This window comes from Phyllobates terribilis, unplaced genomic scaffold, assembly GCF_046119375.1.
Source record: "Phyllobates terribilis strain yellow unplaced genomic scaffold, ASM4611937v1 Scaffold_7__3_contigs__length_470593459, whole genome shotgun sequence".
Lineage (NCBI taxonomy): Eukaryota > Metazoa > Chordata > Amphibia > Anura > Dendrobatidae > Phyllobates > Phyllobates terribilis.
Window position 1 is genome coordinate 291,018,551 of NW_027362767.1, and position 16,770 is coordinate 291,035,320.

The 16,770-nt window shown below is 42.2% G+C and overlaps 1 protein-coding gene across 1 annotated transcript in view; it reads right to left on the reverse strand.

Annotated features, from left to right (window-relative positions):
• The window catches only part of TEX11 (testis expressed 11), a 321,481-nt gene that overhangs the window by 10,824 nt on the left and 293,887 nt on the right, over nt 1–16,770 (reverse strand). Inside the window, exons 23-25 of the mRNA XM_073642366.1 lie at nt 13,271–13,343; nt 9,011–9,160; nt 6,774–6,882 (exon numbers count right to left, since the gene is read on the reverse strand). Coding sequence (XP_073498467.1) covers nt 6,774–6,882; nt 9,011–9,160; nt 13,271–13,343 — 332 coding nt within the window. The remainder of the gene's footprint in view (nt 1–6,773; nt 6,883–9,010; nt 9,161–13,270; nt 13,344–16,770) is intronic.

Consider the following 16,770-nt stretch of genomic DNA (forward strand, 5'->3'; position numbering starts at 1 on the left):
CAGTGTGGTGTGACCTCTGCTTTAACATCTTTTAATTTTGATGTTTTTTATTTGTGTGTTGTATCATTTGGTAATTAAATAAAATCAATATTTTACTGATTTTGGTTGTAACACTCCCTATTCAGTGTAGGATATTATTACTGTAGGGGACACTGATGAGTGCCTTCACACAGTGTGGGGGCTACTGTGGGGACATCATAAAGTGTGGAGGGGCCCTAATAGAGTGTGGGGGCTACCGTGGAAGCCCTCATACACTGTGGTGGCCACTGTGGGGAGCCCTCATACAGTGTGGGAGCTACTGTTGGGGCAATTATACAGTGTGGGAGCTACTGTGGGGTCATTCTACTGTGTGAGGACCCTCAGAAGAACTGTGGGCCTCTCGTACTGTCTATAGAGTGCATCATACTATGTATAGTGAAAGGAGTTGTGGGCTCATTAAACTGTTTATAGGGGAGCTCTGGGGACATCATACAATGGATAGGGGAGCTGTGGACCCAACATTCTGTGCATAGTGGAGATGTACAGGCGAAATTATTAAATGTTAAGTGGGCACTTAAGAATCATTATTATTATAGTGGGACTCAGGCTGTTGTGACTGTCAAAGGTGCACAAAGGGGGCATTATTACTTTCTGGGGGGGGAATTGTGTGCTCTGTTTTCTAGGGCACTTGCACAGGGCATTAATATATCTTAGAGGACAATGTTACCATCTAGAGGTCACAAAGGAAGCATTTTACTTTGTAAGGTGCACAGTGGTGGGCATTATTATGTGGGGCACTAAGAGGACCACTATTTTTATGTCACACAGCGGGTCCACTAATAGGGAAACATATCATTTGGGCGGACAGCAGAATGAGGAGTTTATGCAGGTTAGAAATTGATGAGGACAGTGCTGGAAATGTGAGAAGTAAAATGAGTCTTTCTTATAAACACTGTAGACGAGTCATGGCTTAAGAAGTTGTTATGTTGGTCAAAGCCAGATGTACAATATTAGAGATGAGCCTTTCAAGGTTCAGTTCGGTTCTGATTGGCAAACTTCCCGATGTTATGCCGAACAATTTGTCGAACGGTTCATCAAACATATCCATATCAGAACCTCATTGAATTCAATGGGAGGCAAAACCAAACGCATAAATAACACCTTCAGGGGGGGACCAAAAGCTGCCAAAACAGCTCAAATTAGGGGCAGACACCAGGAAAAGTGGCATCAATTGACCCACAGTCTAAATTTTATGATGGCACAGCAGCAGTCAGTCATGGGCCATGCGTGAGGTATCAAGGTCTGGGCCAACATCTACAGCTTTGAATTTAAGTTCAAATTAAGATGAGGTGGGTGAGGGACCAGTGAAGGCCTGCTGTGCTGGGAGCCCTGATACCTCATGCAACAGCTCAAGCTGCTTTTCTGCTCAGCCACACTCATGTGGCACAAATATCAGTTTTGCAGACTACTATAACTAGAAAAATTTAAGGATAGTAACACAGGTAGTTGACTGAAAGTAAGTGCAGGCCTGCCAGTCTCGGAGCCCCACTGCTACATGCAACACAAATTAAGGAGATCCAAGTTGGAGTGCAAACATTTCCAAAAATTAGGGGCAAACACCACCAAAGTGGCATCAATTTCCCCAGAGTAGAAATAGTATAATGGGGCTCTGACACCCCTTCTGCTACAGGCAACCCACCAGATGGAGACCCAACTAGGAGTCTCCACATTTCAAAAAATTATTGCCACACACCACCAAAGTGGCATCAATTTCACCAGAGTAGAAATAGTATAATGGGGCTCTGACACCTCTTCCACTGCAGGCAACCCACTAGATGCAGACTCAACTAGGAGTCTCCACATTTCAAAAAAATATTGATAACATCAGCAGCAGTAGCAACAGCAGGCACCGAAGCCACGACAAAGATGTCACAGACTGCAATAATGTGAAATCAATGCAGCACACTAAAAACGACACCATTTCCTAGTCTGCACAGTCTGCGATTGGGATGCAAAGTCCTTGGAATCTATGACTTGTTCATCTTGATGAAAGTTAGGCAGTCTACACTTTCAGGGGACAGCCTGATGTGCTTATCCACCAGAACACCACCAGTAGAGCTGAAGACACGTTCTAAGAAAACGCTGACTGCTGGGTACGACAAAACTTCCAAGATGTGACAGGCAAGCTCAGGCCACTTTTTCATTTTTGAAAACCAAAATGCAAAAAAGGTTCAAACCCTCTCTGATGGCAGTGATATTGAGCTTGAGATACTCCTGCACCATCCTCTCTAGTAGTTCTCTACATATCAGACTTGTACTCTGTTTTGCTGATGCACAAGCTGGTCTAAAAAATGAGTGAAACTCAGGAAAATTGCTTCTGCCGCTTCACTGCTGCAATGTTTTTCCATTGATGACTCAATGTTCCCGGGAATTCTACAACTGCGATGCACACTGTGTGCCTCACTGCTGTCTTGGGGAAAACCACCCTTAAGGTTGTCTACAAGCGTGTTTTGATCCAGGGTGGGAAGCATCTGGCAAAATTTACTCTTGTACTGTAGATATAATAGAGTGGCAACCAAGTAGTAAGCACTATTTTGAATCCTAACAATACAGGGATCATGTTGCAGATAGTGCTGAAATAAGGAGCTCATGTGTCGGGCTCTTCCATGAGGTCCAAGTCCATGGTGTGTTGGTGGCGGGGTAACACTGAATCTAGCTTCCTCCATCCCCTCCCGCCAACCACGGACAACAAAGAGGGGATCATTATCCTCTTCATCTCCTGACTGTTGCGCGCTCAACACCTCTTCCTCCTCCATTTGTTCCTCGGCTCCTGCACCTTCACTAACAGTTTGTCTGGTACCATGAGCCAACATCAATGTCTGTTGTGAAATGCACCCTGGCAGACATAGATGTTTTCAAGGAACAGGTGATGTTCTCTGCGATATGCTGGTGTAGCGCAGGCACAGCTTTCTTAGAGAAGTAATGGCGACTGCGCAATTGGTACTGAGGGACTGCGATGGACATCAGCTTTCAGAAACCGTCTGTATTCACCAGGCGGAAAGGCAGCATTTCCGTGGCCAACAGATTGGAGATGGTGGACTTCAAGCTCTTAGCTTTGGTATGTGTAGGAGGAAACAATCTTTTGTGTGACCACTACTGGGGGACCGAGGGCTGGCTGCTGTGCTGAGAGAGGGTGGAGTAGGGTGAACACGGCAAACTGCTGGACTGTGAGTGAAGTGCAGGCGGAGATGTTTTCATGGATTGAGAAAGATGTGGTGTGCTTGGTGAAACAAAAATGGCAGGCATGTCCACTTCTGTAACAGCTGACAGCTCTCACTCACCCCGACTGTAGCAGGTAAACAAGTGGAGGTTCTGATCTGTGTGAGAACACTTGCCAACGTGACGGAGGAGGAATAATCAGCAGATGCGGTTGAGGAGGCAGCCGGTGGTTGGTGAGGCCCGCTAGTCCGCATTTTATCGCAGTAAGATTCCCAGACTAACACATGTTGATTGCGCATATGCCGGTTCATGCATATAGTAGTCAAATTATTGCAATTTTTGCCTCTACTGAGTCTTTTTTTTACAAAGTTGGCAGATAACATGAGTTGGGTCATTCTTTGGGTGTCCAAAAAGGCCCAGGCTAGGCAACTCTTCCCACCCCTGCGAACTACAGACCTGCGACAGCTGCTGGCCACAGCCACAGTTGTGGCTGAGGATGCAGTCTTGTCGTGGTTGCATCACTCCGTGTCTGTGCGGGAGGCCACAACGTAACCTCCTCGTCTTCCTCTTTCTCCACCTCCTCTGCTGAGCTACCTCAGCTGCGTGCCTCTGGGTTCACACCAAGTGAGATCTACAACCTCATTGTCATCCTCTCAGTTCTCCCACTCCTCGCACTGAGAGTCACTCTCCTCCTCTTCCTGCCCTGACAACACTGTACAGTCCGTGTGCACCTCACGTATCTGAGTCTCATCAGGATCACCTCCACCCTCGGGGGTTAACGTTTGGTGACAAGGGTCTGGATTCTGCTGGGACCCTACTTTGTCCAGCCCCGGATCCAACAGAAAAAAAGTTTGAGCATTGGTGAAGATGCTTTCCTCCTTTTGAGTCTGTGAATCTTTGGAGCCAGACCGTTGATGCCCATGGAATAGAATGCGTGAACAGCTCTGCAGACTCACCCATCTGTGGTTCCCCATAGTGAATTGGGGGGTTGGAAAGTTGTGACGCGGGGCGAAACAAGTGTAATTTGGATGCCATCTCTGAGGACTGTACTCTGTGTGATGTTGAGGTGGAGGAAGAGGAGGAGAGGCCACTTGACACAGTCTTTGCCAACCACTGGAGCACATGCTCTTTGTGGCCCTCATCTACAAGGCGTACCGTTGTGCGGCTGCCAAAGAAAGGGAGTGGAGTAGCCTGTCCAGTAACAGAAGTTGTCAATTTTCTTTGGATAGGAAGAGAAGGTGTTTGTTCAGTAGAGCTCTCACTAACATTACTACCTACCCCTACCACCATGACCTTGCTTTTTCCAACTCACGTTGGATGTACCCTTCAACTCTTTTAACCAGCAGGTTCACAACACTAGGCCCGACCTGTCAGTCATCTGTCACTAAATTACCAATCAGTATTTATTTGCTGAGATAGTGTGTTTGTAGAACGCTAGTGGCACAAAGAATTTAGATTTTGAAATGTGGACTCCTGGCTGAAGCAAAACTAGTAGCACAAAATATTTATATTGCAGGAATGTGGCCCGCTTTCTGTAGCATGCTAGTAGCACAAAGAATTTAGATTGTGAAATGTGGACTCCTGCCTGGAGAACAATATTACCAGCACAAAATATTTCTATGCATATTGTTTCAGGACCACGCTATTAGCAGAAAGAATTTAGATTTTCAAATAAGAACTCCTGCCTGGCCAAAAATATTACCAGCACAAAATTTTCTATCCTCACCCATCCCTTGTAGACTGTGAGCCCCCGTGGGCAGGGTCCTCTCTCCTCCTGTACCAGTTTGCCATTGCGTTTTTGTTCAAGATTTTTGTTAATGTATTTGCTATGTATACCCCCTTTTTCACATGTAAAGCTTCCACGGCGCCATAATAATAAATAATAATAATATGCACAACTGTGGCCTTGTTTCAGGGCCACGCTAGTAGCAGAAAGAATTTAGATTTTCAAATGAGGACTAGTGATGAGCGAGTATGTTCTGTTAACCCTTTCGGTGAGCATGCTCGGGTGCTCGCCGAGTATCTTCAGTGTGCTCGGGTGTTATGTTTTAGTCACTCCATGCACATGATTGGTGACTGTTTGACAGCTTTAATACATGTGAGGAATGCCTAAGAAACAGGCATTCCTCACATGTATTAAAGCTGTCAAACAGTGGCAAATCATGCGCACAGCGTGACTCAAACATAACACCCAAGCACGCTGAAGATACTCGGAAAGCACCCGTGCACGCTGGTAAGTCAACAAGCATGCTCGCTTATCACTAATGAGGACTCCTGCCTGGCCACAAATATTACCAGCACAAAATATTTCTATGCACAAATGTGGCCTTGTTTCAGGGCCACGCTAGTAGCAGAACGAACATAGATTTTCAAATGTGGACTTCTGCCTGGAGCATAATATTAGCATCACAAAAGAGTTATATGCTGAAATATGGAAATGCAATAATTTACAGCACATTGGCTGAATTTTGCAGATTTTGAGTAAAAACGCTCGGGGGTCCGAACAGGAATCCAAATGTGCAATGTTTGTGCCGACTTTGAGATTGGCGAACGTTTTCCGAACAATTTCGCTCATCTCTATACAAGACAGAAAAACTGAATGACTTCATCAGAAAGAACGCCAGCTGTAAGTCACTATAACTGCACTGTAATCTCTTACATGACCATGACTAAGAGGACAGTCGAAAAGCGTAGGTCCTATTTCTAAGTGTTTGTACACATTTGTAACCAAGTGTGCTAACGTGGACTAAATTTGCTCTTTTAATGGCTCAAATAAAAGCTATATTTTATTAATGCAAGACTAACTGCATGCAGCGCTGGATCCTTCTACTCTTTGCATATAATCTCTTATATGTTCTGCAGGGCTGGTATCTTCCACTAAATGATCACCATATAGCGGTAATATTGTTGGTCTTTGTATAGAGATTTATTTTCAGTAACAGCATGGTCATCTGCTTAAGATTTCCCTGTAACCATGATTAGGGTGCGCCACCATAGTTGTAATAATGGTTACCTGGTTAGGGACCCACTCAGATGCTTAGCTCCCTCTAAGCTGAATCCCTAGCTATGCCTCTGCCCAGCCTAAAATTTGCCTGCCAGCCCCTGCAAACATCCCAACTAAACCTTATTAGAGTAGCATCCACATCATATTAGCTAATGCATGGTGTGAAAAAGAGGTGCAGCTTCCGATGAAAGATTAGTCTAATATTACGTAAATTAGAATGGTATTACTGATCGAGTTGTAAAGTTATCATTTAGCTTAGTTCTATCTTTTGTTATAGGGGGCGGTGCGCTCCTAAAGGATTGACAGTTTTCACCAGTGGCATTGTCCCGCAGCTGACCCGAACTAACTTCTTTCCCATGCTGCAATCAGAAGCAGCTTTATCTCTGCATCATCGGAGGAGCGCATGGGCAATGAAGCCCAGAATAAAAGTAAATAATTGTTGTGCGGTGATTATAAAATAATAAATTTTTCTTCAGTAATTGTGTCATGGACAAACAATGCTCCCAGAAATTTGCGGACATTCGTACATTAAAATTATCCTAAATCAGTGTGTTACAAATAAATGGCATACCTTATCCTGCAGACATCCAACGAGTCCTGCTTCTTATGTTGAATTAAAGCAGCCTGTAGTACTTTCTTGCAAATTGATGGATAATATGCTGGAGCTTCCATTGACACAGCTAAATTATTTGTAAAAAGTTAATAAAAAAACAAACATGTAGATAAATACTGACAACAGACAGGATTATATTGCACTTGTAACATACTGTACAGTCTTATTTATTTCTAATGCATAATCCTATGATATTGTTGAAATGATGAAGCTTTCAACTAATACACAAAGAAATTCTGGAATTTAACACCTCCGAGCACCCAGCTATACATATACATTTGTATCTCACTAAATTAGAATATCATCAACAAGTTTATTTATTTCAGTTCTTCAATACAAAAAGTGAAACTCATATATAGAGTCATTACACACAGAGTGATCTATTTCAAGTGTTTATTTCTGTTAATGTTGATGATTATGGCTTACAGACAATGAAAACGCAAAAGTCATTATCTCAGTAAATTAGAATACTTTATAACAACAGTTTGAAAAATAATTTTAAAATCCAAAATGTTGGCCTACTAGAATGTATGCTCAGTAAATGCACTCAATAGTTGGTCGGGGCTCCTTTTGCATCAATTACTGCATCAATGTGGCGTGGCATGGAGGCGATCAACCTGTGGCACCTCACTCAATAAATCATCCAAAAATGCAAGGAGTATGGTACTACCAAGACATGGCCATCCACCGAAACTGACATCCCAAGCAAGGAGAGCACTAATTAGAGAAGCAGCCAAGAGTCCTATGGTCACTCTGGAGGAGCTGCAGAGATCCACAGCTCAGGTGAGAGAATCTGTTCACAGGACAACTATTACTCCACAGATCTTGCCTTTATGGAAGAGTGGCAAAAAGAAAGCCATTTTTGAAAGTAAGCCGTAAAAAGTCCCATTTGCGGTTTGCAAAAAGCCATTTAGGAAACACAGCTAGCATGTGGAAGAAAGTGCTCTGGTCAGATGAGATTAAAGTAGAACTTTGTGGGCTGATGCAAAATGCTGTGTGGTAGAAAACTAACACTGCACATCATCCTGAAAACACCATCCTCAACGTCCGACATGGTGGTGGCAGCATCATGCTGTGGAGATACTTTTCTCCAATAGGGACACAGAAGCTGGTCAGAGTTGATGGGAAGATGGATGGAGCTAAATACAGGGCAATCCTTGAGGAAATCCTGTAAGTAGGCTGAAAAAGACTTGAGACTGGGGAATAGTTTCACCTTCCAGCAGGACAACGACCCTAAACATACTGACAGAGCTACAATGGAATGGTTTTTTGATCAAAGCATATTCATGTGTGTGAATGGCTCGCAAGACATGAAAATTGCTGTTCACAGACGCCTCCATCTAATCTCACTGAGATAGAGCTAGTTTGCAAAGAAGAATGAGCAAAAATGTCAGACTCCCGTTGTGCAAAGCTGACAGAGACATACCCCAAAAGGCTTGCAGCAGTAATTGCAGCGAAAGGTGGTCGTACAAAATATTGAAACAGGGGGGCTGAATACAAAACGTAAATCAAAATTTTCAGATTTATATTTTTTAAATATTTAGAAAACCCTGTATCATTTCCTTTACACTTTACAAATACTTACAACTAAGTGAAATAAACAAACAACTGGCATCAGAAAATATTTTTATTACAAATTTCAGAATTTTCTCTCACTACTAAAATAAATATGTATATATTATATATATGTTTATATATAAAAACAATGCAAATTTGTTGTCGTTGTAAATATACTGACCTGGCGAAACATGTTTCCACATCATTTTTCTACACAATGAACGCCGTAAAAAAAGTAAAATGAAAAAATGATGGCGTAATTGCAATTTTTTCACAACTTCACCCCACTTATTTTCTATTTTTCAGTACATTAGATGGTAAAATGAATGCTGTTATTCATAACTGCAACTAATCCTGTAAAACCAAACCCTTATATAACAATATTGATGAAAAAAAAGTTGCGGCTCTTGAAAGAAGGAGAGGAAAAAACTAAAGTGCAAAAACGAAAATTGTCAGCTCTGGAAAAGGTTAAGGGAGTATGATCTTGTTCACTTAGAAATGTTTTATTCTACCTATAAATGTAAACTGGTAGTTTAAAAGGAACTTGTCAGCTTCATTTGACCTTATATATGCTCCAATGAATTAAACTTTTCACTATGTAAAATATGATTACTGGTTTGTATCTACATTCTGCTTACATGCAATAGTTTCCAGGGTTTTGGTGTCCAAATTGGGCAAATTCCAAACTGATTCCAATACAGCCTCCAGCCCTGGGTCATTTAACTTTGCTCTTATTTCAAACTCATAAAGAAGTAAAATAATCTCAGTAGGGTCCGAAGAAAACTCACCTGAGGAAAATATAAAAATATGTGAACATTTGCTTTGTCTATACAATTATTTAAGGATATTAAACGGAACCTGTCAGCTGCCAAGCTCCTTCTTATACCTTACAAATTTCTTGTAAAATCAAGTTATAATCTGCATGTTATGCAAATCTGTAAGGACTAGTATGGCGTGGCAGTGATTCCCCAAGATTTATCCTGACTCCCATCTTGTAAGCACACCCCTTGGGTGATTGACATAATTTGGAAGGGTAAAGTACCCGGTGGCTGTTTGCAACTCTTACAACATATCAATGGTGCAATCTGTGCAGCCGCACAGGGCCCCAAGAGTTAAGGGGGCCCATTTACACCTCCAAAGTAGGTAACATTTTAATTTTGATGAGCTATTGGACTGTAAAGAGCCCATGTAATGTTCTTGCACAGGGGACCTTTTCGGTCTGTGTCCACTAGTATCTTACACAGCATTCTGCCTCCCTGGGGATCTTCAATGAAACTAAGGTTAAATACACACTTATACTCAATTGCATGGTAAATGTGGATACTCGCACTAAATAGTGGTCTGAAAAAAAAACATATGAAATTATAACCCACTCCAAAATGGCATTGTATATAAACAGGAGAATCATTTGGAGTTTCTTGAGATTTAAATAGAAATTCTTAATTGATTACAAAATATCATATGTAGTAGAGATAAATATTAAAAAAGACAGACAGACAGATAACAAGCACTGATAAATTGCAAATGACTAGATATAAAGTCATATAATACTGGGCATAAATGGAGTCACCAAAAGTAATGGCATAGTGATCATAGAAAGAGACATCACTCTGTATAACATGAAATTTTACCACCAAACGGAAGACAAACCACCTTACCCATTAAAGATCAGCAACGTTTGTTACCAAAGTAAAGGCAAGTAAAAGACCCCCAACGTACGTTTCGCTATTTATATCATCTATCAATAGGACCTGCAAGGACGTTTTTGTATCCATGGTAGAAGTCATGTGACCAGTCACATGACACACATCCACCAACGGAATCGGGAGGAGTGGCGCATGCGCACCACATGCGTCACCCAGGACACCACCCAGCCATCAGTGCGCATGTCAGGGAGCGCAGCAAAAGCTGAGGCTCCCGGACATGCGCAAGACAGCACAAAGATGCCGAATCTTGCACATCAGCCCTTTTCGGTCTGGGTCCGCCAGTGTCTTACACAACATTCTCCCTCTCTGGGGATCTGCAATGAAACTAAAGTGTACATTCCCCAGCTTCATCAGCGCACACCACATGCTCAGAGAGGTAGATCATCCCATGCATGCCTGAGATGTGCAAAAATCTGACAGCGATGAGTTGAGAGGATTATTCTGGTGGAATCAAGCTGAACTAGACTTCACAGATTTGATTATTGTAAGCATGAATAAAAACTTGATTTTACAATCATAGGATAGCTAAGGTATAAAAAATAGTAATAGTAATAATGTAGAAATAGGCTGCAGTAGACACATGTGGCAGTTTAGGGGGCACACAGGTTTTCTTTAAGAGCTGCAGTATATTTTCTGAATCAGTCTGCCTGAATGGTTCAAGTCAAATCAATAGCACAGAGTTGCAGTACCAGATGCAACCATGACCAGACCCCCCACTGATAAAATATTAATGATGTATCCAAAGAAAATTATTTTTATGAGTTTAGTAAAACAGACCTACTAAGGTAATTTCACATACCCAATACAAGTTTCTATCATGTTTTTCACACTTTAGGTCTTTAATATCAACAGAAATAATAAGTAATGCTACCGGGACCTGAACTGTACGCGCTTATAAGTTATTTCCTGTGATGGCTAAGATGGGAATAACTATCCCGCTCTGACCTTTGGTGATGGAGCTGCGCTTTTTCTGTAAATCCCATATAAATGGAGATACACAAATTGCATAGTATAGCAAACAACGCTGTTTCCATAACCCAGATGAAGACCCCAGATGAGGAACTAAATGAAGGAGCTCTCAGTATTATGTGTGGAGTACATGGTGAGGGCTGGATAGAGCAGAATGTATGTAAAGTACAGTTTCGACCAATAGCTGCAGAGCACTTAGTAATGTAATTTTGGCAATTTATTTTCTACATCCCAGTAATACTGATAATAGCATGTAGCAATATTGGATAGATAGGTGTCTTGCGCTGGTAAATAGGGTACAAACAGAGGTAAAAGCAGAGATATGGTATTTAAAAAGATCAAATTTATTAATGTTAGTTAATAAAGGTATTTTAAAATTTTATAAAAATATATGCTGAGGAGATAAAAGCAATAATAGCAATAGAACAAAAATTGGTCTGAAGCAGGTGGGGACACTTGGTGGTGTTGGTTCCAATAGAGTAGCGATGTGTCTCTTTTGTAGGTGTGGCGGGTGCCTGCATACATAGGGTCCCCTAGGGAAAGAAGGAAGGAGAAGATAATACCTATCAGGTAATACCTATACCACCTCTGTTACCCCCTCAGGATATTTATTAACCTACTTTTTAACAACTCCTCCTTTTTTTCCCTAGGTGACCTTATATACACAGGCGCCCATCACAACTACAAAAGAGACACATCGCTACTCTGTTGGGACCAACACCTCCAAGTGTCCTCATCTGCTTTTACCTCTGTTTGTACCCTATTTACCAGCGCAAGATACCTATCTATCTAATTTATTTTAACCAAACCAGACAACTGTGATAGTTGTTTTTTTTGTGGAAGCAGGCTATAGGGCAACCTATCAGCGCCACCACACCAGGTTTTATTACAATGTAGCAATATAGATAACATTTTCACATGTTACCGTATGGTGCAGCTCACAACTGTGATTATTTTCTCATGTCAATTCGGCATGAGAAAACAATGTCAGCATGCTGTGATTGCATCCACAAATTGGATCGCATACACCCATATAAGTGTTACACGCACGCCGCTAGGTTCAGACGGGTTTCATGAATCTTTGGAATCCTGGGGGAACCATTACTCAGGGCGACCATAGGCTGCAGCTTCTCTCAGGCACACGATAGATTCAGTTGCTGACCAGACACATCTGACAAGAGTCTTTTTCAACAGTTTAACAGTGGAATTTAATCTGAAGCACGGCCAGTGCAATTCAGGGATATTACAGCAACAATCTTCATTACAGTACAGTCTGAGTTTCTTGAGTAACCGGCTCCAGTAACAATACATTAGTTTCTTCACAAGGCACAGTATTGAAGTCTTTTCAGTACCATAATTCAACATAGATTGATCTCTTAGCAACACACTTCTATGCATACACAACCATAGGCTTTTCCTTCACAAGGACACAATAGTACACAGCATTCGTTATCCTGCATGGAGATGGAGGGGTGGAGGGTTTGATGAGGGAGATGATCCCTGTGACACAATTCCTTCCAGTCCTTATCTTCCTACCCGACAACACTCTGCACTGTTAGTTCAGGGAGTTTATCTGACCTGTGTTTAGTTTCTCTTCTGATCTGAATCCTGTTCAGTTGCCTTTTGTCAGATCCAGATAACACACCACCTTTCTCTTCGGCTTCAGCCAGACTACAAGTTCCCCACAATCCCACTGGGGCTCTGCTAAAACACTCCCTGTCTCCTGTGACTGTGTTAACCCCTCTAGTTGCTGGATGCTTCTGAAGCACAACACTTCCTGTCTCCTGTGCTTGTGTTATTTGTAACAGTTGCTGGATGCTTTTGAAGCAACAGCACTACTTCTGCATGTCACATAAGCCTATGGGTGCGTGTGAAACATCGCACTACACTTGGACATCATTCGAGTGCAGTGTGATTCCCTCCGCCACCAGAAACAGAGGAGACGGAGAAATTACTTTATCTGTCTACTCCGCAGCTGTGCTGCGAGTCTTTCATGTAAGAGGATCGGAGCATGGAGCACTGACACTCAGCCCCCGCTCACAGCAGAGCTGGAGCCGAAAGTCATTAGCATATCGCATCCAATGCTCTCCCATCAGATGCCATACGCTAATGGGACTCCGGCCTAATAGAGATGTGCAGCCTCAAGAGCAGCTTTCAATATACGATAGTAACCATAATAGGAACATGTGAAAGAGTGAATTTAGTATTGTGATAATTTTATACCTGTAGACTGTAAAATAACCCATATCTCTCGACACAGGTTAATATTTTCTAGGGCCTTCATGAGTAGCTGAACCTGCAAAAAAATACAATACGGTATAGTAAAAAATCATTTGGGCAAGCATTAAATACATTTGCAACAAAGGTTTGAAAATGTTAAGGAAGCTTTGTATCCCTGTCCCTCACATTATTATAATAAATGATAACCAGTACGGATTCATGAAAGATAGGTCGTGTCTAACCAACATGTTGGGCTTCTATGAAGAGGTAAGTGCAAATCTGGATGTTGGTAATGCTGCTGATGTGATTTATCTGGACTTTGCAAATGCCTTTGATACTGTACCACATAGGAGCCTTATACTGAAGCTACAGAAGCAAGGACTTGGGGGAACTATATGTAGATGGGTAAGGAATTGTCTAAATGACAGGAAACAAAGGGTCATTATAAATGGTGCGTTCTCTAAATGGGATATAGTCAGCAGTGGGGTGCCGCAGGGATCTGTACTATTACCGATTCTTTTTAACCTCTTTGTTAATGACTTTGGGGATGGGATTGAGAGTAAAGTGTCAGTTTTTGCTGACGACACCAAACTATGTAGGATATTAAAATCTGATCTTGACATTACGATATTGCAGAACGATCTGGATAAGATGACTGAATGGGCAAACACTTGGCAGATGAGGTTTAATGTAGATAAATGTAGAGTAATGCACCTAGGACGGAGTAATCCTATTGCTACATATACATTAAATGGGAGTATACTCGGGACTACAGAACAGGAGAAGGAATTGGGTATTCTGGTTACAGGTAAGCTGAGCAGCAGTACTCAATGTCAAGCAGCAGCTGCAAAAGCAAACAAGATTTTAGGATGTATAAAAAGAGAAATAAAATCCTGTGATCCCAATGTATACTTACCCCTTTATACAGTGCATTGTGAAAGTATTTGGCTCCCTTGAACTTTTCTACCTTTTGCCACATTTCTGGCTTCAAACATAAAGATATAAATTTCTAATTTTTTTGGGATGAATTAACAACAAGTGGGACACAATCGTGAAGTGGAACGAAATTTATTGCATATTTTAAACTTTTTTAACAAATGAAAAACTGAAAATTGGGGCGTGCAATATTATTCGGCTCTCTTGAGTTAATACTTTGTTGCTCCACCTTTTGCTGCGATTACAGCTGCAAGTCTTTTGGGGTATGTCTCTATCAGTTTTGCACATCGAGAGGTTGAAATTCTTGCCCATTCTTACTTGCAAATCAGCTCAAGCTTATTGAGGTTGGATGGAGAGCGTTTGTGAACAGCAGTTTTCAGCTCTTTCCACAGATTCTCGATTGGATTCAGATCTGGACTTTGACTTCGCCATTCTTACACCTGTATACGTTTATTTTTGAACCATTCCATTGTAGATTTTGCTTTATGTTTGGGATCATTGTCTTGTTGGAAGATAAATCTCCGTCCCAGTCTCAGATCTTTTGCAGACTCCAAGAGGTTTTCTTCCAGAATGGTCCTGTATTTGGCTCCGTCCATCTTCCCATCAATTTTAACCATCTTCCCTGTCCCTGCTGAAGAAAAGCAGGCCCAAACCATGATGCTGCCACCACCATGTTTGACAGTGGGGATGGTGTTTTGAGGGTGATGAGCGGTGTTGCTTTTACGCCAAACACATCGTTTTGCATTATGGCCAAAAAGTTTGATTTTGGTTTCATCTGACCAGAGCACCTTATTCCACATGTTTGGTGTGTCTCCCAGGTAGCTTGTGGCAAACTTCAAACAAGACTTTTTATGGATATCTTTGAGAAATGGCTTTCTTCTTGCCACTCTTCCATAAAGGCCAGATTTGTGCAGTGTAGGACTGATTATTGTCCTATGGACAGACTCTCCCACCTCAGCTGTAGATCTCTGCAGTTCATCCAGAGTGATCATGGGTCTTTTGGCTGCATCTCTGATCAGTCTTCTCCTTGTTCGAGATGACAGTTTAGAGGGACGGCCGAGTCTTGGTAGATTTGCAGTGGTCTGATACTCCTTCCATTTCAATATGATCGCTTGCACAGTGCTCCTTGAGATGTTTAAAACTTGTGAAATCTTTTTGTATCCAAATCCGGCTTTAAACTTCGCCACAACAGTATCTCAGACCTGCCTGGTGTGTTCCTTGGTCTTCATTATGCTCTCTGCACTTGAAACAGAACCCTGAGACTATCACAGAGCAGGTGCATTTATACGGAGACTTGATTACACACAGGTGGATTCTATTTATCATTACCAGTCATTTTGGACAACATTGGATCATTCAGAGATCCTCACTGAACTTCTGGAGTGAGTTTGCTGCACTGAAAGTAAAGGGGCAGAATAATATTGCACGCCCCACTTTTCAGTTTTTAATTTGTTAAAAAAGTTTAAAATATCCAATAAATTTCGTTCCATTTCATGATTGTGTCCCACTTGTTGTTGATTCTTCCCAAAAAAATAGAATTTTATATCTTTATGTTTGAAGACAGAAATGTGGCAAAAAGTAGAAAAGTTCAAGGGGGCCAAATACTTTCACAATGCACTGTAAATCACTGGTGAGGCCACATTGGGAATATGGGATCCAGTTTTGGGCTCCACATTTTAAAAAGGATATTCAGAAGTTAGAGTCAGTTCAAAGGCGGCAAGTAGATTATTATAAGGGATGGAAGGACTCACATATGATGAAAGGTTGAAAAAGTTGAGCTTGTTTAGCTTAGAAAAAAGACGCCTCAGAAGGAATCTCATTGACTTGTACAAATATGTGTGGTCAGTACAAAAGACTGGCACATGACGTATTCCTTCCAAAGACCATACTAAGGACCAGGGGGCATTCATTACGGCAACTAAATAGGAAAGGGTTCTTTACAGTCAGAGGGGTCAGACGGTGGAATGACGACCACAAGAGGTAGTAATGGCAGACACTATAACAGCTTTCAAAAAAGGGGCGGGATGATTTCCTTGATACACATAACATTGTGAGTTATAGTTAAAGTAGAGACAAAATATACAATTGGGGGAGAAAGGTTGAACTTGATAGTTCGGGGTCTTTATTCAACCTATATAACTATGTAACGTGGCATAAATCTTTCCAAATTAAAGGGGTTGTCCACTACTTTAGATTACCCCCCAATGTATCCCCCCGGGGCCCCTAAGCCTTTTTGTAAATACCTTCCATTGCAGATAATGCCTGTGAGCGGCGCTATCACTGGCCGCTCACAGGCATCACGTGACCTCTGGCTGCAGCCGGCTCTGACATCTGCTGATGTCACCACAAGTGCTGGCAGCAGCCGGGGGTCTTTGTCTTCTGCATTCCAGGTGGATGCTGGGCTGTGGGCGGGGTTACCCCGCACATCACACCCGGCATCCACCGCGCGCTCTGCCTCTCACCATTCATTGGGAAAGCGCACGGTGGATGCCGGGTGTGATGCGGGGGTAACCCCGCCCACAGCCCAGCAGCCACCGCGGGGACCCCAGCGCTGTCGTGACGTCAGT